Source organism: Panonychus citri, unplaced genomic scaffold, assembly GCF_014898815.1.
Source record: "Panonychus citri isolate SS breed McGregor unplaced genomic scaffold, ASM1489881v1 Contig00072, whole genome shotgun sequence".
In the NCBI taxonomy this organism is placed as follows: Eukaryota; Metazoa; Arthropoda; class Arachnida; order Trombidiformes; family Tetranychidae; genus Panonychus; species Panonychus citri.
Window position 1 is genome coordinate 964,416 of NW_026515477.1, and position 27,399 is coordinate 991,814.

The 27,399-nt window shown below is 29.5% G+C and overlaps 2 protein-coding genes, 1 long non-coding RNA gene and 1 pseudogene across 3 annotated transcripts in view; 3 read left to right on the plus strand and 1 right to left on the minus strand.

Annotated features, from left to right (window-relative positions):
- Positions 1–14,171, plus strand: part of LOC128386511 (cell adhesion molecule DSCAM-like) — a 50,630-nt gene extending 36,459 nt beyond the window's left edge. The window contains exons 8-14 of the mRNA XM_053345548.1: positions 4,011–4,169; positions 6,627–7,670; positions 7,768–7,935; positions 8,040–8,492; positions 11,788–12,093; positions 12,220–12,681; positions 13,412–14,171. Of these exons, the coding sequence (XP_053201523.1) occupies positions 4,011–4,169; positions 6,627–7,670; positions 7,768–7,935; positions 8,040–8,492; positions 11,788–12,093; positions 12,220–12,681; positions 13,412–13,707 (2,888 nt within the window). The 3' untranslated portion in view covers positions 13,708–14,171. The remainder of the gene's footprint in view (positions 1–4,010; positions 4,170–6,626; positions 7,671–7,767; positions 7,936–8,039; positions 8,493–11,787; positions 12,094–12,219; positions 12,682–13,411) is intronic.
- Positions 14,172–14,367: 196 nt separating this feature from the next.
- LOC128386476 (uncharacterized) lies at positions 14,368–18,061 on the plus strand (annotated as a pseudogene).
- Positions 18,062–18,473: 412 nt separating this feature from the next.
- Positions 18,474–23,935, plus strand: LOC128386489 (glycoprotein 3-alpha-L-fucosyltransferase A-like). Its single transcript, XM_053345526.1, has 4 exons — positions 18,474–21,615; positions 22,857–23,048; positions 23,124–23,263; positions 23,350–23,935. Exons 1-4 carry the CDS (start codon positions 21,028–21,030, stop codon positions 23,801–23,803), a joined length of 1,374 nt encoding a protein of 457 aa, XP_053201501.1. The 5' UTR covers positions 18,474–21,027; the 3' UTR covers positions 23,804–23,935.
- On the minus strand, positions 21,243–26,984 carry LOC128386490 (uncharacterized). The gene is made up of 5 exons (XR_008324901.1): positions 24,220–26,984; positions 23,880–24,066; positions 23,686–23,799; positions 23,321–23,608; positions 21,243–21,383 (listed from the first exon to the last, which is right to left on the minus strand). It is a non-coding gene; the product is annotated as an uncharacterized LOC128386490 (long non-coding RNA).
- Between the last annotated feature and the right edge of the window lie 415 nt (positions 26,985–27,399).

Here is a 27,399-nt window from a genome sequence, read left to right on the forward strand (position 1 = left end):
TGTGTCATAAAGGCGTAATAACTTCATTAACAGCAATACAGGGCTATTATGTTCAATGTAAAGATTTAAAATGGCGTCAGTAACGCGGAAGAGTTTTTAATTATTTTTTTCCGGAATCTGATGATCCAACTATTCAGCTTTCTAATGAGACTATGGACACTTTTGTGTGACCTCAAATAAGGTCACAATAAAAATTATAAAAAAATTCGGAAAATTTCTTTTTTTAAAGATTTAACATTGGAGTCTATGGGGAAAAAGTTGATTTTTTCGCTCCCATAGAAAACCCTTGAAACCAAGATAGGAAATTAACATGGGCTTAAAAAAATTTTTTCGAATTTTTATAATTTTTATTGTGACCTTATTTGAGGTCACACAAAAGTGTCCATAGTCTCATTAGAAAGCTGAATAGTTGGATCATCAGATTTCGGAAAAAAATAATTAAAAAAACTCTTCCCGCGTTACTGACGCCATTTTGAAATCTTTACATTTGAACCTTAATAGCCCTGTAGATTAGATTTTTTTTCTATCATCAAATGTTGACCATTTTTATTGTGGTCAAAGAGATTGATAAACTTACATGAAAGCTATTCCTTTGCCAAGAATAAGTAACAATCAAACTATTATTTCATAATCTGGTTCATTTATATTACCTGATCTGCTTAGGATTATAATTTTTTCTTTGCTAATCAAATTGTGATCAATCAAACTATAAATTAAATTCCAGTTAAATTGTCAAAGAAAACTGACCTTTAACACTAAGGTAAAAGTTTTGCTCTCTCTCTCAGTTTGTTGATATACTTTATTAAATTTCATTTTCATGATAATCTGATCATGAAAAGTTTCCTCATAATGATTATATTGTTCATGTCTTGTAATTTTTTTTCCAGGGTAATTTACCATGATAACAGTAGATAAATATACACCAAATGAATAATGAGAAAATGAAAATAAAGAGAAAGAGAGAGATGATAAAAGTAAATATTATTGTTTCTCTTTTTTTTCATCTTCTTTTTCATCTCTTCATGTAAACATTTCTCTTTATTCATCATGTACCCAAGACCTGAAATGTAACCTGAATCATTTTGAGGTGAAGACATGATATTGAAACTTGAACCTTACTCACTGAATGTTTATCCGAACAAGTAAATGTAAGCAGAAATAATAATAATAATAACAAGACAAAGTTTTCTACGTGCTCATATTATCAATCATATTGACCAAGAATAACAGAATCTCCAAAGTTACTGGAAAATGTGATTGGCATTCTCAAAGAGAAAAAGAAAGAGGAAGAAAAAATATCCACAGAATTTATGGAATAGAATTACAGAGAACAGGTTAACCTCATGGAGATGTATTAGAGAAGAGAAAAAAATTTGAGAGAGAGAGAAAAAATTGAAATTCTATCTGAATAAATATTACAAGTATCATGATGAGTGAACCAGAATTTTGACATTTTTCAGATTGATATTTAATATCATCTAATAATAACATGGGATTGAAATTTTTATTCACATGTCAATTACACCTTTGAATATATTAGTCCTTTTATTTGTATCACACTTACACCTAATCATTTCCAGCGGAATGTTAATGATATCTAATCATGATCATGATAATATTATTATCATGATTGTGTATCGACTGTGATGGATGAGCTGAATTTCATCACATTTTTCAAATAATTTTCCTCTATTAATATTATTTCTGCTAATGTTTAATACTTTGATCAATTGAAATTGAATATTGTATATATCTATACAAATTAATCAAACTTAATATTCATTGCAATCAAATTAATTGTTGTCATTCAGTTGATTGGATACATGCATCAATCAATTTGTATTATTTAACATTCACGTTGTTTTTTCATGGTTATCTTATATTAGATTTAATCATCATTTACAATTATCATTAACTATCACTGATAATACAATATTAATGTAATTGATATTAGTCATTTTCTTATCAAATTAGACTGTGATTATCGCAACGGTAACTTAATCAATTGTTATCATTATCACTTTTACTTTGATTATTATTATAACTGAGAAATTGATTGTGTTCATCATCATGATTACACAGTTTTATCTTAGATTCTGGTTACTATTGGTTTATCTTGTACCATTAATATTATCAACTTGGGAAGTAATAACAATAATCTGAATCAATAAAAATCCCGAATTATTATCATGAGTGTGTTTGGATTGGATTCGAAGGTTACTTCGATTTTTTTCCTTTCGATACTTTCAGAAAAGAAAAAGAGAGGGAGAAAGAGAAAGAAAGAGAGAGAGAGAGAGAGAGAGAGAAAACTGTAATTGGAAGTTATCATGTTTCTGAACTGAATAAGATTCATGTGAACTTTTCCTCTCTCTCTTTGTTTTTGTTTTCTTGTTGAAACTTGTCAGATCTCTGGAAATTACTGTTAATGTTATCAAACTTGTCATGTTTACATTTAATACATAGAGAAACACTGAAACAAAAGGATAACCATCGTATTATATAATCAGCATAAAACAACAATGATAATGATAATTCTGATAGGAGATTGTTGCTCTATTATCATTGTCATCATCATTTGAGTTTCTATCAGTTTAATCCATGGGCATCTTTTACACTTAAAGGATTAGTAGCATTTAAATAACATTAGAAAAAGTCCATCTAATGAGATACAACATGAGAATCACATGAGAATAAAACTTTCCCATGTTATTATTATTAGTCTGTCAAATGTGATTTAAAGCTTAACTCAAGAAGAAGATTTTAGTTTGATTAAGACTCAAATGTTTGTTGTTATTGTTATTGGAAGAAGAAGAAGATGATGATGATGACAATGGTGATTGAATTAGTTGATAAAATGTTATCATTGTTATTTTCAGTGTTAATGCCACGATAGAAACAATAATCTGATAAAATATCAATTTAGAAAACCAAAGTTCAACTTGTTCAAGGGATAAATCGTAATGTGAGAAATGTTTTTCCAGTGTAACAGTTATTTTATTTGCTATGATTTTACATCGATAAACCTTGAGAATCAAATGGAAAAGGCAATCTAATCATCCATGGGAATCCACTAAAATAAACCAAATGATAAAAGTTGTTGAAATTTATCATGACAATTTTGGCTTCTAGTTTCTCTTGAATTGAAAGTTTCGATTATAACCTTGAGGAAAAGAAATAAGAAAAAATATATCACATTGTACGACCACTGTTTCTTTTTATAATAACCATTTGATGGTCAACATAAAATGACCCAAACGTTTATATATCTGTTCAGCTAATTACAGGGTAATGTGGTTTTGGTCAGTTTTCTAATGAATAAGTAATAGTTATTCTTAGTTGCTCAGAATTCCGGAAATTTTATTCTCACAAGTGACAGAAGAAAAAGTGAATAAAAGACAATAAGAGTAACCAAAAGTCGAAAACATTTTCATGGTAAATGTCATCAAGCTAATTCGTTAATATGATTCTTGATAATGGTAAATGAGCTTTTGTGTCAATTAGTCGGACCATTCATTAGATTTATCCTTTATCTTTTGTTCAAAGAGAATACCTTTCATGGTGATAATAATGATTATCATCATGATCATCTTATCATACTAGAACTCAGCTACTCAAGATGTTACATGGACTCTTAAGTATTATAACCAATAACTAATGGATTATAATACTTGTAACAGTTTACCGTTATTTCTGATAACTGTAGCTGTTTTTTTTTCTTACCTTTGATTATTGTTCAACCCTGAGTGCATGAGTAATTCATTCAAAGTTTAAATGTAATAGTTAATTGTACAAATGACAAATAATCTTACCAATCAACTAATAGACTTTTTCATTCTCAACAATTAGTGTTACCTTAACTTATCAACTCTTTTATTGTTAACCAATTACCAATACACAATAAGAGGAATTGAGTGATTACTCTTAATGTAACCATTATAAGAATAACATCAATTGTTAACCTAATAATAATTTTCGTCTCTTTTTCTGTCGTTTTTTTTGCCTCCATTCAGGTAATCGACGTTTACCTTTCGATGAGAGGCATATTCATGTTGGTTTAGGCAAAATAAATATTCTCTCAGTTTCCAAGGAAGATGCTTCATCGTATAAGTGTATTGTCTCATCGCTTAATGGTGAACGATATGAGAGCAACATATATCTTCATGTAGTAGGTAAGTGATTTTTTCACTGCTCTCTCACCATGATGATCATGATGTTATTGGAATACCAAAATACTTTTATTCAAAACTTTCAATCTTTTATTCATACTGATTTATGAGCATTATCGTCACCATAATAAGAATAATTTTACCCAAAAGGTTCCCGGTTGATCATTGAAAATGATGTTATGGATTATGAAATTTGACTCTTAATTGTTATTGAAAGAAAAGATCATCATTGAGTAGATATAATTTCACATTTCTATGAATCAAAGTAGACGATTAATCTAATTAATCTTTTCATCTGTTCCATCAAATTGATAGCTTGATTATTTTGAACTCGATGCTTATCAGAATTTGAATAATTTTGAATTTTCTAAGAAGTTGAAACGTGAAGCTAAACCAATAGAAATGAATCATCATTAAACTTATAGTTTGGGCTACACAATTGAAATAATCAGTTGCCTTGTTTCAATTCATAAAATCATGATTCAGATTCAAATTTAATGCATATTCAATTAGGTTCACTATCATTATCATGATGATCATTAGCATCATTCAACTGTATCATCTTTCTCTCTATCTTTTATTTATTTTCTTTTGCTTACTTTAACTTTAGTAAGAGTCAATTTCAATGAAAAACCTCCAACCACCATCATCACAACCACCACCTCCTCCCACTCAACCTCTTACAACAATTCATTTAAAACTAGAAATTACAATGTTCATATAATCAAGGAAAAGCTTTCCCACTCCCGATTCCAATCCTCCGCCTCCTTCATCTTCTTGTTAGTTAACTTATTTAACTTTCTGTTGATTGTGTATCTTCATTATCATCAAGCAAGATAATTTCCGGTTTTAAAGTAATTTCAACACTTTCATGATAATGTGTTCAGAGCTGGAATAATGAGCCAGATTCAGTTGAATTTCTTATAAATACTGAAATGTGAATAAGGTGAACATAATAGATCAGCAGATGACAAGAGAGAGAGAGAGAGTCAATTGTCAGTGTTGATGAGAGATAAAAGTTCAGTGTCTAAATTGGAAAAGTCCGAAGAAGAAGATGAAGATGAAGGAATAAAAGAACTTTTTTTGTCTTTTCTTCCTTTTTCTTCTTTATCCTTTTATCTTACACTAAAATCCGATGGATGTAACAAAGATTCTGATCAAGTATTAAATCTCTTCCATGAAAATTACCATGATCACACCACCTTACGTAGAGACTAAAGTGTTTACACTAAAATGTCACAAAGAATTATTCATTTCCTTTCTTACTATTAGAAAAACTTTTATCTTAACATTTTCTGGGTCAATTTATTTATTCCATATTATCAAATAGAATCAGACTGATCAAGTGAATAGTATTTACTTTTGAATAATAACAATCAAAATAATGATTGAAATCAGAAAATTCCTAATGAGTAAGTATTTCACTTAGAAACATTTATCATAAATTCATTAATAAAAATCGATGAAAAACAATTTCAATTGTTAGAGCTTCAGTAAAACCAGTAAGATATGTAAATTTATTCATTAATAATAATCAATGGAATACAATTTTCATCATTAATACTTATCAACAACAAAAGATATAAATCATATTCGGTTAATTAAGAGTATCTTGATCAACAATCAATCAATTTAGATTATCACTGAATATTTAAAGGAATCTAATAATAATTAAAAACTTTTTCTTTAATAATTCCGATAATCTGTAAATTCATAATACATGTAAGGTTTTCAGAATAATTTCGAATAAGAAAAATTCTAATCAATTCCATTGAATCTGTGATCATAAGGTGGTTAATATCTAAATTGTCGGTGAGAATGTCAACTTTCATGGTTCATTATTCCTGTGATTGGCAAACTTCATCTTATTTTGTGTATCGTTGATTTACCATGTGATGAGGGTTGGTGATAATGATAACAGTTCATTGACAAAGAAATTGATTAACTAAGATACACTTTATCACATAGTATATAAAGTTAGATTGAGATTACTCAGATTCATGATATTATTCTTACTCATTCCATTGACAGGGGGAAGAAAAAAATAACAGTTAGAAAAGGAAAAGGAAAAGGGGAAAAAAGTCTAAGATACTCATGATATTAATCATTATTATTATCAGACATTTCAACGTCATGATAAAAATTATCATCGTCCTTATACAACATATTGGAAGAAAGTAATTTGATAATAGATAATTTTAATAAGCTGATATATCAAATAATATATAAATCTACGGAAATCTCAAAGGTTCAGATAGTGAAAGAGAATCGGTATCATTGCCTGATTATCAAGAGATGGATAAAGTTGTAATAATAATATTACTATGATTTTCTGAGAGAGAGAGAGAGAAGCTCAATTTTGCCGAGAATTAATGATAAAAAGATTAATCTATTACATTAACAAATCATTATTTCTAATTATTGTTTTTTCATCATTAATCATTATTACTTGTGTCTTAGCTCCTCCTATTTTGAGCCCGTTTGCATTTCCGGGTAGCCTTGAGGAGGGTATGCGAATATCAATCATGTGCTCTGTGATTGCTGGGGATCCACCGATAACTATAACCTGGTTAAAAGATGGACATCAACTATATGATCGTAGTGGACCTAATCCATCAATTCATCTCGTCTCCTTGACTGAATATGTTTCCTCTTTAATCATTGAGAATCTCAATAAATCTGATTCAGGTAACTATACCTGTTCAGCTTCAAATGCTCATTCATGGACCAGTTATTCTGCTCAATTAGTTGTTAAATCAAAGCCTCATTTTACTTTGTCACCAATTGCAAGAACATCAATCAGTGATTTACCTGTTTTATTTAACTGTCAAGCTGATGGAGTTCCAAGTCCAGTTATTAGGTGGAAATTTCAACGTTCATTTGGACCAAGTGAACCAATTGCAATTCTATCAAGTCCCAGGGTTCATGTACTCGAAAATGGTTCACTTCATATAAGAACTGTTTCCCCGGAAGATGAAGGTACCTATTTGTGTGAAGCATCAAATGGCCTAGGAAAATCAATCTCAGTCTCAGCATTTCTTAAAGTCCATGAGCCACCAAAGATCCGTCCAGTTACATCTAAATCAATAATTAAATATCATGAACGGGCTGAGCTAATCTGTCAAGCATCAGGTTCAGTTCCCATGGTCATCGAATGGTTTAAAAACGGTAATCCGATTCAGGGTGATGATGATGGAGGATCCGGTTCAAAGTTAACATCTAATTATGGTGTAAGAGAGGAAGATGATGCTAAGTTTAAAATTTCAATACTAACAATACATTCATCAAATCGTAATGATTCAGCTTTGTTCATTTGTAATGCAATCAACTTTTATGGTTCAGCTCAGACAATTATCAAAGTAATTGTTCAGGAACCCGCTGATCCACCAGATAATTTAAAAGCAACTCAGATTAAATCAAATTCTGCAACAGTTTCATGGTCAGTTAATTATAATGGTAACTCACCAATTCTTGGATTTCTTATTGATTACAGAACTGCATCCGGTAAGTTGTCAAATTTGATTAGCAATTGAATCAAATAAATATCATATCAATCTGATCAATCCTTTGATAATTGAAACTTTTATTTTTCTTCCAATAGAAACTTGGACATCAGGAAAAACTTTATACATTAGTGATACTACAGCAAATACAGCAATCATCAATGATTTGAGTCCATCAACATCATATTATTTTAGAATAGCTGCTGAAAATATTATCGGAAGAAGTGAATTTAGTCAAGAACTATTTTTTATAACTCGCATGGAAGGTAACTATTAATAGGGATAGAAAAGTAAACACAAATCGATTAACTAAAAAACTAATCAATTTGATTTTCTTTTATTTTTCATTTCGTACAACTCATTTATTCAGCTCCAAAAGTTGTGCCTGAAAATATAACTGCCGTGCCTTTAGATTCCAAGTCTATACGAATTAGTTGGATTCTTCGTCGTTCAATGAACGAACTAGATAATCATTCTCGAAGAGGGACAATTGATGGTTTTTATATCGGCTATAAACCAGTCTCGACTCAATTATCTTTTACATTTAGTACAATGCATCTACCTGACAATGGGAATGTTGAAAATACATCATCCGATGGATTGATTCACGTTTCATCTTCTGCTACTTCCTACTCCTCATCTTCATCGGAAGAATCGATTTATTCAAACACGAATGTTTATCATAATCGAGATTTGAACAAATTTCAAACAACAATTTATGCACTAAAAAAGTCAACTAAATATGCGATAATTGTACAAGCATTTAACAAGGAAGGTGAAGGCCCTTATTCAGACCAAATAGTCGTTGAAACTTTTGCTAATGGTAAGTGAAAAGTGGAAATTATTCAGTTGAAAAATAATAGAATGAAACTCAAGTCTTTTTTGGTAAAAGTTCAAGATAAGTTTTGTACATTTCTTTTAGAAACAAGAGCAAGTAAAGAACAACAATTGCATGTGTTGTTATCAATTTAACGAATGAAAATATTCTAGTTACTCTTATCGATCATCATGATCCACATCAAATGGTATTTTGATCATCAAAATCAATTGATAAACTTTAACAACTCTTCTTCAGGGGAAAGTTTCTCTACAATTCGATAATTTTTGCTCCCTTGATTTCCTTGCAAAGTTTAACCTTCCCTGTTGTTTTCTGAAAAGCATGAAAACTTTTTCCCAATTCTGAACATTTTCATTCTGTATCAACTTGTGATAATATCTTTCAACACCTTGGGGTACAATTAACTAATTCCATCAACACCGTGTTAACATTTTACTTCTGGTTAATCAAAAGCAACAGAAACTAATTAAATTACCTTAATGTTAACAAGCGTTTTCATCATCAGTTAGGTAACACTATCGATCATTAATTTTATCAACTTTCTCTCTCTCTCTCTCACTAACTCCTTTTCGTTCTTCATCTCCCTTTCTTCAGAATATTTGATTCAGAATTCGATATAAAAGAGTGGAAATTTATCACCTTACATTTAGGATTCAATTCAATGCCTCAGATTATTTAACATTACAGATTAGACGAAATGCGAAAGAAATAAAATACAAGCATAATACCTCGATATTTCATGTATTAATAATTTATCAGATATTGAGGGCAAGTCGAAAATCTTTTCTTATACTATCAGATATAAGATTTACCTGACTTTTTGAGAGGTTGAATATTATATTTAATTGCCGTATTATTAAATTTTCTAAGTATATGGAGAAGGCCCAATATAAAGTTACTTTCTACTAGTTCAGTCTTGAAAGAGTGAAAAATAAGTTTGTTCAATGCTACATGTGTATTTATCGCAATTGAATTCATTCCGATTGACACATTAATGTCAATTGACCTGGAAATTTACCATGAACCAAAAGGACAAACGTGAGAAACGATTGCCCACCCCTTCATGAGCATCATCACCATGACTGAGCTTTAGATAAACAAGAAAACTAAATAATGTGTAACAGAACAGAAACAATCAATGAGATCAATATAACTTAAGTGATCAAATATGTTAACAGAATTGATTATGATCATACATTGGATGTTTATTGATAAGATGATGAGGAACAAACTGATTAGAAATCACTAGAAATCATCATTATTAGATAAGAAAACGATTCCGTCTAAGATTCACTATAATCATTAGAACTTTTTGCTTTCTTACATTTTCTCCCGTTTTGTTTAGTTCAACTTTTACTTCACAATGGAACATGATTAGTTCTGAATCATTAGATTTCAGGTCAACAGGAAAAAAATATGAATTTATAAACAAAAGGGAACTCATGCTATCAGAACCAGAAATTCAGTGAATTCATTCAGTTTCTTTTTTTTCTGTTCCACCATTACGATAATTTCTTCTGATGATGATGTGTTTTTTTCTGCTGCATCTTTCATAAACTATCATTAAACTCAATGTTAAATTGATTCGCATTAAAAGTTGATCAGCAACACGAGTTACAATCAAACTGGAATCATTCATCTGGTAGTAAAACGTTGAATATATTTATCCACTTATATCAACATTTTCCACTGAATACAAAACTCTGATGAAAAACAAAGAGGGATATTAGCGTTTCAATGCTCATTTCGAGCCAAAGAATTGTGACTCAATTCCTCGTGCTGTTCAGAAATCCTCTTTTCTCTCAGTCTTAATCTGGTCCCAGAACTTTTTTCCCCATCATAATAGTCATGATAATATTCTTGGTTCATTTTTTTTTGTATTTCGTTTTTTGCCCTTTCTGAAAAAAAGTTTTCCTGATGACTTTGGTCGTTAGTATTGTTTCCCAGCATTATTGGTAGGGAATCGTTGTGTAAAGGGAAAGCTATCAAAGAAATACTCAAAAAGATTTCAAATTATTATTATTCTGAACGATTGGTTCACTACCATGATTCGTTTTCTTTTTTGTTCTGAAAATTTTTCCATATTTATCCTTTACTTACTCAATAAATTTCCATGTGTATTCAGTTGCCCATAAAATATAACATTCTTATCATTCTGTATGTATCACTGTGGAGACTAGAAAACATGATTCATCACAAATTGAGCCAATTTCTTATTCTTTAATTTCAAGTTGCAACGAATTTTTTTTTCTTCTTCTCATGTTCGTATTAATATATTGTTTCCATAATTATCTTGTCTTTCCTACAGATTCCTACTCACTTTGTCAGATTTAAATGTAATTCTCGTTGTCAAGGGAACTATTATTATCATTTTTATCCCAAACTTTTATCATCGTAATTTATATCTTATCAATTGATAAAATATATATAGATAACAATCAAAGCTATTTGTTGAGTTTATCACCTCAGGCAAATCTCATCAATCTTATATTACCAAGTACATGTAATACATTTCATCACATTGCAAAACTCAGAATAGTGTGGGAAATACACAGAGATAAATTCATGTCCATTAAATGTCCGATTAATAAACTGATTCAATAAATGAAAACCTTTCACATCAAAACGATAAAAAAATAGGAAAAAATTACTATTGGTTTTTCATAATACTCTAAGTGAATGTGATTAATTAGCTTCGGACCAAATGATGATGATTAATTTTCGTTACAATCAACAAAGTTTTTTTCTTCTCTGAATTAAAATGATAGTTTCAAGTGTATTTGACAGATTTTCATCATGTTCTTGATAACCCTTTTCCTTGGAATGAAAAAAAAGTTTCAATTTATATTATCGATTTCTCTGTTTATGTCATTACGTTAGTTTAAAGTGATTTACATGAAATTCATAATCATCCATGTTATTATTATTGTTGTTAATATAATAATATCGTTATTGTTACAGGTCAACTGTTTGCACTTCCGTTTGAATGAATTTGATAAACTTAACTAAGGCATATAAATAGTAGGGGGAGAAAAAGTTCTGACTGAATTTTTCATGATAAGCATGCTGACAATACAGCTATTAATAGTTGAGGTTATCTCATTTTTGCCTGTTCATTGATTACCGAGTTAATTTTTTAGTAATTTAACAGTGAAAATTGATTCAGCTTAATATTGTCATAACTGAACACGATTATTTGAGTTTCATTCATCAAAATTTTTCTACATTGATTGAATTCTAAATCACTTTTACTCTAATCATCGATATATTTTATATACAGATCCACCTAAAGCTCCAAAGTTGTCTTTTGAAAGTTCAACTAGTGATAGTGCCTCACTCATCTGGTCTATTGGTCATCATGCTGATCAATTATCTCCCGATTCAATTCATGGTTTCATCTTAAGCTATCGATGTAATAAATCTGACCCGGAAGTTTATGATGATATACGTTTACCTAAAAATTATCGACGATACCATTTATCTAATTTACTTTGTGGTTCCACATATATAGCCAAGTTATGTGCCTTTAATGAAGTTGGTAAAGGTGAACCAAGTAACGAGATTCATTTCAAAACTGAGGGATCAGGTAAATGAGAAAACAATATTAACTTTTATGGCAAAATAAAACTTTGCTTATTCAATTTACTTTCTATCTTTATTGTGATTATTTAACTTTCTTTACTTTTGGTTCTCTTTCCAATTCAAAATAAAGTTCCAAAATATCCAGAAAAAGATGCATTCATTACAATTAATATTACCATGGTTACTTTATGGTTAGCAAATTGGTCTGATGGTAAATGTCCGATAGACTATTTTGAGGTGCAATATAAGCCACAATTTCAACCTGAATGGATTCTACATTCCAATCGGATTCTTCCTGATTCTAGGAAGACAAATATCACTGAGATAATGCCAGGAACTTGGTATGACCTTTTGGTTATTGCTAAGAATGAGGCTGGAACCACAGAAGCAAAATATTTATTTGCAACTCTTGATGTTACTGGGGCAACTGTTGCTCCCCTGTTATTCAATGATTCAGGGAAATCAATGATGGAAGGCCTTCTTATCCTGATTCCATCGATAAGTGCAATTATTGTTCTCATTTTAGTTGCTCTTTTTGCAATTTATATCGTTTTCCTGAGACCCCAAAGAGATTCTGGACAAAGTGACCTTTGTAAGTTTCAAAAACAAATTTTGATTTTTTCATCATTATTTCAAAGAGTAGCAAACTTTGAGTATTGACAAAGTCAAAGTTAATCATTCAAAACAAATTGACTAGTTTATCGCACTTAATTGTGGATATTAGTGTGTGTCCTTTACAATTAAACGTAACAATATATTGTCATTATAATCATTCACATCGTCATCTTGATTACTTTTAATCATTTATCATGATGAAAATGATGATTACAAATACAATATAACAGCTTCCCAATCAAAGTTAATTACATGGTTTGCAATTATCCATTCAATTGGTATATCATTACAATGATGATGACAGAGAATGAGGCATTTTCGTCCATTGAGAATTGTTTTCATTTCGTTGAAACATCATCTCCTATCAGACCTTTTATCAAAAAGCATCATGATAATACTGAATCAATTGTCAATCCTGATGATAATGATAATAATAGGTTATATCACTTGATCCGATACTAGAAACAAGATAAGGATCATTTCACAGAGGGAGAGAGAGAGATATATATATATATATGATGATGATGATGATGAAGGGAGAAAGCTGCTCCTCATTATCATCATCATGAAAAGGAATATGATTTTCTTTTTTTTCTTCATTAGATAAACAAATGATTCATGTGATGATTGCTGGTTTTTACACCCTAAAGCAATTATTATTATCTTTCATTAATATATAATGATTATTAACTTTATCTATTATTTAGATGGGACTCACCAGGGTGCTGATTCAGTTTCCCTTCATTCATATAACAAGGCAACTAAGGGTGAACCTTTGTATGATCATCAAAGAGTCTATTGTACATCAGTCTATTCAACTGGAAACAATACTGTCAACAATGACAATCTTGAGATTCGTGATAATCCAGGTCAATTACAATGTTCATTAGATGATGAATATCATCGTTTTGTTTTGGATAATCGGGTTCCAAGGAAAGGATTTTACGATCATATTTATGATGTTCCACATAGACATCAGAAAATATTCACTGGTCTTCATTAACATTGTTCTTATCCGATTGTAAGAATTGAAAATAACCAATTGAATCATAAGAAAAATCACAAAGTGACAATACTCAAATACAACATACACACACACAAGAATCAAAACATTTCCAACTTAGGAAAATGTTATCATCATTATGAGATAAATTATTGATAGAAAAGTAAATTTCAATCTTCTGATACCAAATTCATGAGATTTCATGAAATTTTTTGACGTAATATTCAAATAATATAATCAAAGGTAGTTCATAACCTTGAATAATTGTATCGTTTGAAGTCTTATAACATTTAATTATCACTAATGTCATGTAATTGAACTCTATTGTACATTATTTATTACATATTGATGATTTAACTGTACAATTAAATCAAGTTAAAACCATTGATTGATCAATCAAATTAAATGCTTGATAAATCTTTGCATGATCTTCACTGATATATATTAATGTATAAATTTTTGTCTATGAAATAAATTATATTTTATCATAAAATAAATAATTACTAATGATAAATTGTATTGTACCTGTCAGCAAAATGGTAAATTGTTCAATTTTCATTCATTATCAAATTTATTTGCTCTTCAAAATCTGATTATCATCATGCAAGGTTAAAAATGATCAATGGTCATGAAAGGTATACACTTACATTATTGGATTTGTAGGTTAATCTGTATTGAGATAATTTTTTTCTGTCATTTTGTTACAAGAAAACCAACAATGAACAATCAAAATCTCAAAGAAATGTTAACTAATTATCTGAGTAGATTTACATTACTCAGATTGAATTATCTACCAGAATCGCCACCCTGGATATACAATTTACTTAGGTTCATTGTCATTTTTGATCTAGTATTTGTAACAATTAAAGGTTACCTATTCATTTATGGTAATCTTGACCCTTTGACCGCTTTGTACCTTGGTGATTATGCTATTAACTTTACCGCTTCTCACGATTTGTCACATTTTGTCAACATTTTGTGGCTTCATTGTGGTTTAATTTGTTTCTATTTGCACCAAAGGTCAAACAATTCTTCAAGTAAACAGTTCTGGTTCCAATCGTTAGCAATTCAAGATGAGCTGATTATTTACCATCCCAATAATCCCTTCAGACCAAATATAATTGCTCTCGATTCTAAAAACATTTCCTTGGTTCTTCATCTATTTTTTCATAATTTAAAATCCAATCTTTTCCTTGGTGGTGCATTTAGCTGGTTCCTATTCACTCCAATACTTATTGATTGTGAATCATTTCAACAATTTATGATTCTGAATATTTCTGGTCTCAATGCTGCGATCGGTGGTTATTGTTGTACTGCTTTTTGTGTCAACTTTTCATTTCTATTTGCATTCTATTCAATAACTAGTGGTTTAAGATATCATATGATTTCAAAGAGATTGTTAAGATTAACCCGAACAATTACAAGTTACAAGACAATCAAGATAATAATCAATCAATTGTTAACTCTTTTGATTGAAAATCATCGAGCTAACATTTACTGGACTCAAATTAATTCAACAGTTTTCTTGTTTACATTTATTGCTCAGATTCCAATTTTATATCTAATCTTTTTTATACAATTGACCAGTTTTACTAAATTTTCACTCATCATTCTTGGTGGACTTAATTTCCTCTGTGGTCAATCAATTACCTTTCTAAGTGCTTATTATACCAGAAATCGGGTGAGTAAATTTACTATTACCAGTTAATTGTCAGCTAATTGTAATCTGGTTTGAATTACCAGTTTTTTGCTCTCATTCTGATTGTGATTATCAAACTTAATCTTATCTGTAAATTGTAAATAGAGCTTCAAGCTTTCAAACTAAATGATTAGACTTAGATTCGAGCGTTTTATTTAGACTTTCGCTTAAACTTATGCACTCAAGATAATTTTTAGACTTCGGCCTACAAGTCGTTGTTTAATTGTTGTGATTGTTTGAGCAAAGCATTTACTTTGAAAACGTAATTTTTTAGAGGCAAGAATTAAAAAATGACAATTCAGACCAGAGCATTGTGAATATTAAACCATTGGCCGAGTCCCAAAATTTTCAGAAAATTTTTGCCGTTATTTTGTATTTTTACTGAATAGGAGAGAGAGCAAGAGTTACAAAGATCTGAGTCCAAGTCCAAACTTAAATAGACTTGGATTAAAGTCTATTTAAGTTGATTAGATTTAAATCTAAAGTCTAGATGTCTAATTACAGACGCTCTAATTGTAATGCATCAATTGATCAATTATCCATGATTGTTTGACTGTCTGATATTTACAGAATTTATCTTTTAAATCATAGTTGAATCGATGTCAGAAACAATTGAATCGTTTATTAATTGTTCGAAATGATATTGATTTTATAAGAAAGATACAATTAACCAATGTAGCTGAATAAGGTAGTGCAACTGAAAATTGACACATAAATTAAATTGTTGATAATTGGTCAACCAGAGAGTTTTAATTATTGAAATCAACACCAATGGTAGATCAGATTTTGAGGATTCTAATGACTAAATATTAATTAACAGACTTAAAATTATTAGCATTTAAATTAGTATCAAACTTAAATTATCAAATTCATATTGAAATCTGGTCTAAATTTAAATACAAAGTTCTGAAAATTTTACAATTATATAAAATTAAGTTCATTTCTAATCTACAAGATGGTATGATATTGAACTTGACTAATTATTTAATGAAACAATTAGTTAATGATAAATCGTCATAATGTTTCTGTAAGTGCAACATTGATCATAGACTAAAGTTAATTTATTTTCAACAATTAGTTACAAAATAGTTGATTAATTTATTAATTATAGCATTCTATTATTTGATGTCAGAATCCTCAAAATCTGATCTATAGTTTTCAATAATTAAAGAAATTATCAACAATTTAATTTATGTGTCAATTTTCAGTTGCACTACCTTATTTGATTGATCGACAATTATTTTTCATTTATGGAGGATTTGAATTCAATCAAATCAATTACCTTACGGTATGTAAAACTTTCATTCTATAAATTAGTAAATTATCAGGTGACCGAAAATAAGTGACCATCTCAAGAATGGTAGGTCCTAGAATAAAGTTTCAAACGTCATTGTAAGCACCATTGATCAAATATAAATCGTGAATTGTATTTAAAGGCCAAAATCGCGATTTTCTCTATGAGAAATTTATAATGGGAAAGTTAAGGTCAATTTTCGTTAATCTTGGCCATGTTGAATCTCAATAACTTACTTCAAATAATAATGAGCTTAGGTATATGAAATAATAGGTCAAAAGAATAACTTTTGACCAAGAATTTCGAGTCCAAAGTCAACCGTTCGCTTTTCGAGCCACTCGATTTCTCGAGAACCGTACGTCCTAGAAAAAAAGCTGACCATTTTTGGACTCACCGTGAAATTTACTTTCTTGCAATGTATATAAACGTCGGTCTGAAACTCAGGTTCTTGAGATACTCACTCATTTTCGGCCATCCGATACTTCATTCATCTTTCTAATATCTGATCTATTCACAGGTAATTCTGGAAATTGTATCACATTTACTGCTGTTAATTGCAAATTCTGGATAACTTTGGCTCTTGATTACTTTTACTGTATCATATTTGCACATTGCTATTCTTGTCTGTAAATTAATTTCAGTTTGGATTGATTTATGACAACGAATTGATTTGGAATTCATTGAGCCATAGTAAACTTATAGATTCTGAAACTTTTAACATTTAGCCTGACTTCGACCCTTGCTTGGTTAAATTGTCGATTCAGTTGTATCAAAGATACTATGATTTTCTTGTTTTCATTTCATCGAAATCATATAATTCTCACTGAAATGGTATTATCTACCATTAGAATTGATAGTTTCTAGTTATTATTATTATATCAACATAAGGAAAATGTAACAGAATAACTAAAACCAAACTTTTACAAACTTTCAATGTAAATATTGAACTCGTGCTAATTGTTGATTAGTCAATTTAACTACAATTATATTGTATTCAATCAACTATGTTGCTAATAAAAGTCTAACATGAAATGTGAATAAATTGTAACTGTAACAAATCTTAATTGGTAATTGGTAATCATTTGGTTTCCTGATTTATTTTTCTTTACAAAATTAAACCAACACAATTAACACACGATCATGGGATTGATGATAATTCCCATGATAAAGATGGTGAGAGGATAATTTTTTGCTCTTCCATTACCGAACCAGAATAATTAATATCAAAACTGTTCATTAATAAAGTTTTGGCATAATTTTTGCTTTTTTCCTCTCTCACATGGTGAGTTCATGTTCATGTTAATAATTTTCCCATGTTGTCTGTGTGTGTGTGTATATATACCATCCCGGAAGCATGAGGTTCATTTCATTGAATTTTCATCAACAGAAATTGGAGAAAAATAAAAAACATGATAACAATTTAGCTTTTCAAGTTTCAGGAAAATAGATTCATGATAACAGGGAGGAGGTTTTTCCTCTGTTCATCTATTGGTTCATCATTTGGATTTTTTTATCAATTGGAAACAATTCAAAACAAAAAGATAATCAAATTTCAACATAGTTTTCCAAAATCATATCAATCATGTTACTAATTACTGCAAATATTATCAACAATTTGCATTTGCTTAAATTAACCGATTGCGTGCAAATGATTAACATTGATCTTGATAAAGTTAATCAAACTTTCATTGTTACCAATTGATTGGGTTGACTTTATCATTATTATCAATGTTTTCTGGTTATTAATGGAAATGATAACAATACAATTGTTTATAATGATTGTTAAAGGGTTGATTAGTTGATTGTTTGAATGAAATAAAAATAAAAGCAGAATAATTTTGTCCAACTTAATCTAATTGCAAAAGTATTCCAAGTAAACTTAACATCAATTGTAATTGAAAATGTCTCGATCCATGTTAATTTGTGTTTTCATTTGTCTTCTCATGGTTGTTGATTTTATCTCATCAACTCCTGTAAGTGATGAGGATGCTTTAACTACACATGAACAACAACAACATCATCATCAAGATGCTTCATCTCACCTTCGTATGAAAAGATGGGTTTGTAACAATTTAACTGGTGATTTCTTGTGTGCTGGTTGGCCTGGTGCTTGGAGGTGTCATTGTGGTGCCAATTGTATCAAAGGCGCTTGTACCTGTAAACATTGTTAAATCGCAAGTTCATGACAATGAGCCAATCAAAATCAGAGATCAAAAGCTAAATTCAATTACCCTCAGGCTAAATCAACTTCTATACACGATTATTATTATTATTTTGACAAATTATTGATTATTTTTTTTATCATATTATTATTATTGTGATAATTGGAGCAATAAAATTTTCAATGATGAAAAAAAAAATTTAGTTGAAATCTGAAAGTCAAACTTTGACCTCTAAAATGTTTTAATGTCAATATTTTGATAACTGGTCCATAATTTAACAGCATTGAGCTTGAAATTTGATGCTTGTTTTTTTTTTGATTGTTATCATTATCAACTAAAAATAACATTGATTCTTAATGGAATCATTTCAACCCAAGTCTGTATTTCATTAACAGTTAAATAAGCTCAAGTTTAAAATTAGTCAACTTTATGTAAACAGTTGAGTTTACAGTTATCTTTTTCCTTCTTTGCTTTCTGTTTCTCTTTATAATTAATTTGATTGTTCAAGCTGATAAAAAGGTTACCATGGGTTCATTGAATTATTGGCAAGGATAACATGATGATGATCAACAGCAACATCAATACCTAATAATACTACCATCCAGTTCTGATTGATTGTTACAGGATAACAGACAATGTTTACTTTATTGAAAATTTAGATTAACTATTAATTAACCTATTAGATGTTGACCAAATGGTTAGTTTAATAATAATAGTTAGCTAATTGTAACTTAAATTAATGGAGAATTAGTAATTCTCAAAGTAACTCCTGCCATCTATAATTTGATTTACAAACGAAAAGTTCATAGTAGAAATCAAATTGATTTCTAGTCTAGCTCATGTCCTCTTTTTTGTAATTAACTCATCAAGGGAAATGACGAACCATTAAATTTAATATTATAAACAAGACCTTAAAGGTGACGATTAGTTAATTGATTTGAAGCATTTAAACGTTGATTGTCCGATCGATGAATGAACTTGATTTCCAATTTCTTCAAGCATAATCCAATTTCTGGACAATGGTCAAGTTGAGGAAAGTTTCAGTTTAACCTTAGATACTCAGGTTAACTCTTCATGATATCATGAAGTGGCTTAATTAGCCTTCAGATTTTTATTCATGTTTATGATGATGATAGTAATTCAATCAGCTGATGAGCTTTGCTACTCAATACCAATATTGCTTAACTTTTGTTATTCAAATTGATTACCAATTAAGATATAAAAGAAACTAATTTAATTAATGTAATCACCTGGTTGATAATTATCTGTTTACATTAATATAGTTGTAAATACTTTGTCAGTGTTTAATTTTGATTGTTTTACTTGTTACTTGGTTGATTAACTTGCTCCGTTGAATATCATTAACCAATACAAGCTTTATTATTGCTGCTATATGCCGGTTATTAATAATTAATTGATCATGATAATGATAATGTCAATAATATTTCCATTTATCAGTCATAATTATCATCAGTTAGGTGAATGAATTTTCATTAACATGAGAGACACTTAATTAAATTCTGAATGGTGTTTCCATCTATCGATGAGTTTAACAAATAAATTTATCGATTCATTTTCTCTGTTTCAACTCAGTGAATGTTGTGTTTTCTTTTGGTTCATGATAAGTGAATATTTTTTTTTACTACCATCAAAGTGAATCAGATTAGATTATAATCCAAGCTAATCATTGTTTCAATGTTTAATCAAATGATCATCGATTAAGTTTAATCAAAGAAACTTTAAGTTGTAGCTCGTAATCGTAATCGATGAATGTGCTTTAGTTAATTTTTGATTCTCTGAACAAATTGAGATTGTAACTGTGTCAATGTGCTGGAAAAATATTCTAATGATTAAAATCTCTAAGAATTTCTTTCAAATTTAAATAGTGATTCATGATTACTGATGAACATCCGAAACTCTGAAAGTTATCTTCATCACAATGAACCATTTTCCTTGTGTTCTAATCAAGAATCTTTATTCATTTACTACAATCAAGTGATACTTTATTTCTGTTGCTATTAATGTTCATATTTGGGTGAAACTTTATGATAAAAGATGAGATTGTTTTTCATTCAGATTTTAAATAATTTCAAAGAGAAGAGAAAAAAATTGTCAATGATAAGTGAAAGTTTTTTCAATAATAATCATCACCTTCAATTGAGAAGATGTTCCGTTATCAGAATTCTTGGTGCCTCTTATTATTGACCTTTGCGAGTATCATTTTACTTGGAATTTGGGTTGATTCAAGTCGATGGTCCCGATGGAAAGTTTATAATCTCATCAATTCCGGTTTATCAGCTGATGGTCATTTTGAACCTTTGTTGAGTAGATTTGGTTCAGCTCAATCAGCTAATTATCGTTCTAAATCATCACTTTCATTTAAATACTCATCATCTGAGCTTAATTTTTTAACATGGTCTCCAAAAGATAAGCCTTGGTTCATGGTTAACGGTTCTTTAATCCCTAATCCAAACGAGATTACTTTCTCAAGATTATCTCTTCTACCTGAAGATGATGAACCCTGGAACGATAGGATAATTAATCAATTAATGTATATACCGCAAGGTTATCAAAGTGATCAATTGAAAAAAGATGACCTGAAAAAGATATTATTACACTTTGATAAAAGTTCTTGGGGTCAAGAGTTACCCATTGGTCAAGATATTTTCCTTCAAGACTTGTGTCCAGTCAATACTTGTGAAATAACATTTGATAATAGACAAGCCTCAACCGCTGATGCCATTTTATTCAAGGTTAGTTCAATTCACATTCATTGATCATTTAATTTCTTATTATCAAATATACTCAACCATCAAACTAAACAGGAAACAGTTCAAGATTAAAAACTTCCTTTCTAACAACAATTAACTTTCACTCTTGACATTTTGATACACTTAATCAAATAATCGACACACTTATTGATTCAATCATATTTCCATTTTCTCTGATTCATTCAGTTTGATTGTTTTACTCTTTAATTTGAACAATTTTCTAGACATAATCGATTGGTCATCTTGTTTCAAATCTTGCCCATTCTGATTCGTATTGTTGTCGTAATCAGATTATAAGGAGAACTTTTTTTTTACAATGATCATTTCGTATATTACATTTACTGTTATATTTCCCGTAGAGAGAAAAAAAAATAGATCTTACATTTGTAATACTCACTTGAAGATGATTCAAGTTACGATCTGAAGCAAAGTTGAAATTCAATTCCTAAAGAAACATGATACTAATTCAATTAATCTAGTTAGTCTGTAAATTACTTTAATCACAACCGAAAAATTTGAATATCTAATGTAATTAAATCGTAGCTCTTGACAATCAACTATATTGCTACTATTTTTAATATTATTAAATGTCGTTAATCATCAATTAACAGTTTACTCTTGATTGACATGATACTTATTCGTCAAAAATGAGTCAACTCATGGGAAATTAACAGGATATTATATTAATCAAATCACCAGCTTAATTGGCTTGTATTGGATCGAGAATTTTGATTACAATGAGAATAACAAAAAAAAAAGATTCCAAATAATAATTGAATCTGAATGAGATGAAACTGTTTCATTTTCTGCTTCTTCTCATCATCAAAGAAATTGAATCATGAAAAAGTTGAGATACATGAAACCAGAGAGGGAAAAACTTAATCAGATAATAATAATAATACAATCAATGGATAAGTTGGTTGATTGGAATAGCAAATAATCAATAATCAATCTCATGTTACAGTAATGATTTGTTGATTGCATGATTCTTAGTCTGATAAAGTGACTTACTTATTAATATTTTCACTGAGTTACTTTTATGGATTAGCTGAATAATTAAGTAACTCCATGCATGATATTAAATCATTTGAATAAAATGACTTTATTATTCATTAAGGATCAAATGAGAAGACAAATTGTTGAAAGCTTTAGATGGATTATATTAATAACGTTTCCATTAATTATGATTGTTAATTTGAATTTACTTTTGTTTCCCTATTCAGGATCATTATGAAAAACCTAAACACCAGAAACCTGATAATCAAATTTGGATTCTCTATGTCCTTGAATGTCCACTACACACTCCACCCTTTAGGGGTCTCAATGAGATGATTAACTGGACAGCAACATATCGACATGACTCGGACATTGTTGCCCCATATGAGAAATTTGTTTACTATGATCCCGAAGTTAAGGTTAATACTCTAAAAGTGATAATTAGACTTACGGCCAAATAAATTGAACTTTTTTGTTGATTATTTTTTCTACAGACTAAACTACAATCAATCAATTATGCTCAAGGGAAAACCAAAAAAGTCGCTTGGTTTGTTTCAAATTGTTCAGCACGAAATAAGAGGCTCGAGTATGCGAAAGAGTTATCGAAGTACATTGATGTCGATATATTTGGAAGGTAATGTATTAGTTGATTTGATTTAGAAAATGGGAAAATCGAAAAAAGATTAATTACCAGTTATTCTGTTTCATTATATTCTTTAGGTGTGGTAAACTTTCATGTTCCAGGAAAAATGCTGATGAATGTTTCGAGATGCTCGATAAAGATTATAAGTTTTATCTTTCCTTTGAGAATTCAAATTGTCGCGATTATATAACTGAAAAATTTTACTCCAATGGTTTAAATCGTAAAATTATACCAATTACAATGGGTGCTCATCCAGAAGATTATAAACGTTCATCTCCCGCCAATTCTTATATTCATGTTAACGATTTTTCATCGCCCAAAGATCTTGCCTCTTACCTATTGAAATTGGACGCAAATGATACTCTTTATAATCAGTATTTCTCATGGAAAGGAACTGGAGAGTTTATCAATACATATTTCTGGTGTCGATTATGTTCCATGTTACATGGACCCGTCAAGCCAAAGTTGTACGAAAATCTTGCTGATTGGTGGTATTCACCGTCCATTTGCAGTGCTGATGATTGGCTCTAATTTACACGAAACAAAAAAAAACAATTCTTGTTATTACCAAACTAGTTACAGTAAAGAGAACTGAATTAATTTATACTTCGTTGTATACTCATCGTGATGAAAATACAGTTCCAATATTGTCTTCACAAAGAAGGTGCTTTTCGATATTTTCTAAGCGGTAACGGTCTCCAGTTATAGTTTTTATCGATACAGAAAATCGTCAGAGTCCACTTGATCCAGAATTTTGAGCTTTACGATACGCGATTGACTATAAAATAGGTGGACTGTATAATGAGAAGAAAAATATTTTTATGATTTGTCCATGTGTTGTTCACATTTGTTTGATTCGTGAAGGGAATCTTAATTACTGCGGGCTGAAAAAAATGCATGTCAGTTCAGTGCAAGTAAAGAGGAAATTATATTGACTGAATACTCACATTTAATTCATGGTGAATGTTTTGAATAGATTTAGTTATCATATTTACCAATGATTTCAATCCTTTTTTGTCCTCAGTCATTTTTATTGGAGATTTGATGCTGGATCACCTTGGCATCGTTTGAAAGGTGACCTTTAAGAATGTTGCTTGTTCAATATTCTCTAAATTATCAGAGGCAATAATCTAAATAAAACAAGTATATTTTCGATGTTGATGATATTAAAAACAATAAATGATTAATTATATTAACATTCTCGAGAAAGTAGAACTAAACAAAAACTTCAAGGGATAATAAAGAAATTGTAGCAATTGTTACTCTTTCTAAATTGTCAACAGCAATTGACAAAGGTTACAACTTAGGGTCTGTCATTAAATTACACATTAATTGAGGTAAATTCAAAAAATTTTCATTAATCAACAAAATAAGATTGTTAAATTATTTTGCTGTCTTAAAGCCTATTTCTCCAAGCAAGTTCCGTCCTCTTGATACACTAAAGACTCTGACATGAGATTACTATTTCAATCTGAAGAATATTCCAAAATAAATCAATCATCATAATCATTACAATCAGGAATGGAATCTTTTGTCATTTACTTATTGACTAGATAATTTGTCATATTGCCAATCAATAAGTGAGGTCACAATTATCTTATTGAATTTTGGCTCAAGTCAATTTCCATGTGACAGAAGTAACAGAAGAAAAAGTTCATTGGGTATTTTTTTAGACCATAGATGTCACTCCACCATCTACAGATCAGGGTGAATCATGAATAAGGGTGACAAATGAATTGAAAAATTGCGCAGTTTAAATTGAACTTGATCTGGTTTCTATTATTATTGTAATATATTTATCATTGGTTTTAAAATTTTGATGCTTTTCCATCAATAAGCAAGGAATAACAGTAAAAATGGTGCTTGTTACGCTTGATTATCAAGTAACTAAATCGTGAATCACACCATTAGGCTGAAAGGAACATGAAAATTGTTTACATGAATGAAACGTACGTTTAATGGCCTAAAAAAAGACACAAATTATTAGTTATCATTAAAGTAATGGATACGAAGTGTTACTTATGAGACTGAAACTGTCACGAGAAAATAAGATAAATACCATGAGCATTCTCACCGAAATTACTCTAACTGAATATTTTTTTTCTCTTTCTCCTTTTTATTCATTTACGATGGTAAAGTACAAAAGGAAACTTTATACATATAGAAAATCGTTGTATTACTAATATGGAAGCTGAAATTCATTGAGAAGATAATGATAAGAAGGCAAAAAGTTGAATAGATCATCAATATGAATAAAATACTTGTTGGTATCAGCAGAAAATAATTGAAAGAGAAGCAAAATCAAATTGAAATATAAGATGATGATGATTAAGGTAAAAGTTAAGAGGCCAAAGAGGATATTCAGGTAATAAAGGAAAGAAGATTTTCAAGAATCAAGGTGAAGAAATTGAAAGTTCAAGATGAAAAATTGCTCCAGAATAAGAAATAATCTATTTCTTCGTGACTCAACTTTTTGTGACAGTTGAAATATGGATCATATTGAATTGCAATTCTTTGATAATCAATTGGAACTTTTTAAAATTCTATCAACTCACAAACATAACTTTCTCCCAGAGAAAAATGAATGCGACATGATCATAACTCTAATCTTTCAGATAGTTGATGAGCAGAAATAATAATAATAATCATATCCGAATAAAATGTTTTTCCAATTGAATAATACATTAGATAAAATAAACTTGGAATAGAAAATAAGTAATTTCATCTTCATTGATCTCACTTTTCTTTATCTTCATATTACTTTAAATTGGTTCACCTTAGAATTCATTTTTTTTAATAAACTTTTACTCCAACATAATTTCAAGTGATTCGAATCAACTGAATCAAATCCATAACATTTCTCTCATCTTTTCTTTAAATCTTTTCATACAATTTCAATTCTTTTATTCTAATAATAATTCTTATCTTAATCTTTCTTACAATTTTCTCTCTCAATATCGAAAAACATTCAAAAGAATAATAATAATGATGATAATATCACCCTGATGTTTCCATGAAATCTACTTCTGTATCTCAAGTTTCCAGAATTCAATCCATTCTCATATCTTCGTAAATATATTATGTTATTGAATAAAGTTTCGTTTCTTTTTTTTGCAGTATGTAAACAACATTAACAATAAAATGGCTCAGATGATAAAGGAAACTAATATTTTTCGTGGTAAAAAAAGTGAACATAATAACAGAATCAGAAAATGATATGTTATCATCATCGTAGTGCTAAATCAAGAATGGAAAGAGATGAGAAAACGAAGACGAGTAAGAGAGAAAAAAAATAAAGATCGGAAGATTTCATGAGATAATTTTATTTCCGGCTAAATGAAATAAACCAATTTTTCTTGACCCTTTGCTTTTTGTATCTTATTTTATTGTAAAAAGACACTTAGTATTGAAGAGAAGAGGTAAAAAGAAATCATTTACAGTGGATGATAACTATTACTTTTTCTACTTTATTTTTATTTTCAGATGATGATGAACCTGATGATGATCATCTTATATCCTTTCTCCCTCTCTCATCCTTGATATCCGCTCTCAGCATTTCCTTTAGTCAATCCCTGCACAAGATCACTGCAGTATTATAATAATATAAACAGTAACATTTATATTCCTCTTATAATACTTTCGTTTTTATATTGTTTCTTCAGCCCTACTATTGATAAAATGTTCAATCATCAGCACAATCCATAAGAACTGATAAATAATGATTCTAATAGGCTTTTGCAAAGAGAGAAGATAAAGAAGGAAGACGATGATGATGATGATGATGATGATGATGATGGAGAAGAAGAAGAAGAAAACAATTGCCAATAGAAAACCTAAAATAGAAAAAGGCTGAAGATGATGATGAAGATGAAAAGGAAACGAAAAGAGGAAAAAAGTAGTAGGTTCGTTGGGTGGGAGTGAAAGTTGAAGGAAAACCTTTTATATTTACCAAAGGTAACATCATATAAAATGACGTTATCGACTTATCATCAAACTCCCAGCATCAACTAGTCAAGGCCTGAATCTGCCAACATTTCTCATAGAATTTGATATTATTTTTTTTTTTGCTTTCTTCTGTTCTTATCAAACACAAAATATATTATATGATAATAAATCTCAATAAATGA

Coding starts and splice junctions, on each gene's coding strand:
- LOC128386489 (XM_053345526.1), top strand. CDS start 21,028: ATGTTCCGTTATCAGAATTCTTGGTGCCTCTTATTATTGACCTTTGCG. Junction 21,616..22,856: donor CTGATGCCATTTTATTCAAG/GTTAGTTCAATT, acceptor TTCCCTATTCAG/GATCATTATGAAAAACCTAA. Junction 23,049..23,123: donor ACTATGATCCCGAAGTTAAG/GTTAATACTCTA, acceptor TTTTTTCTACAG/ACTAAACTACAATCAATCAA.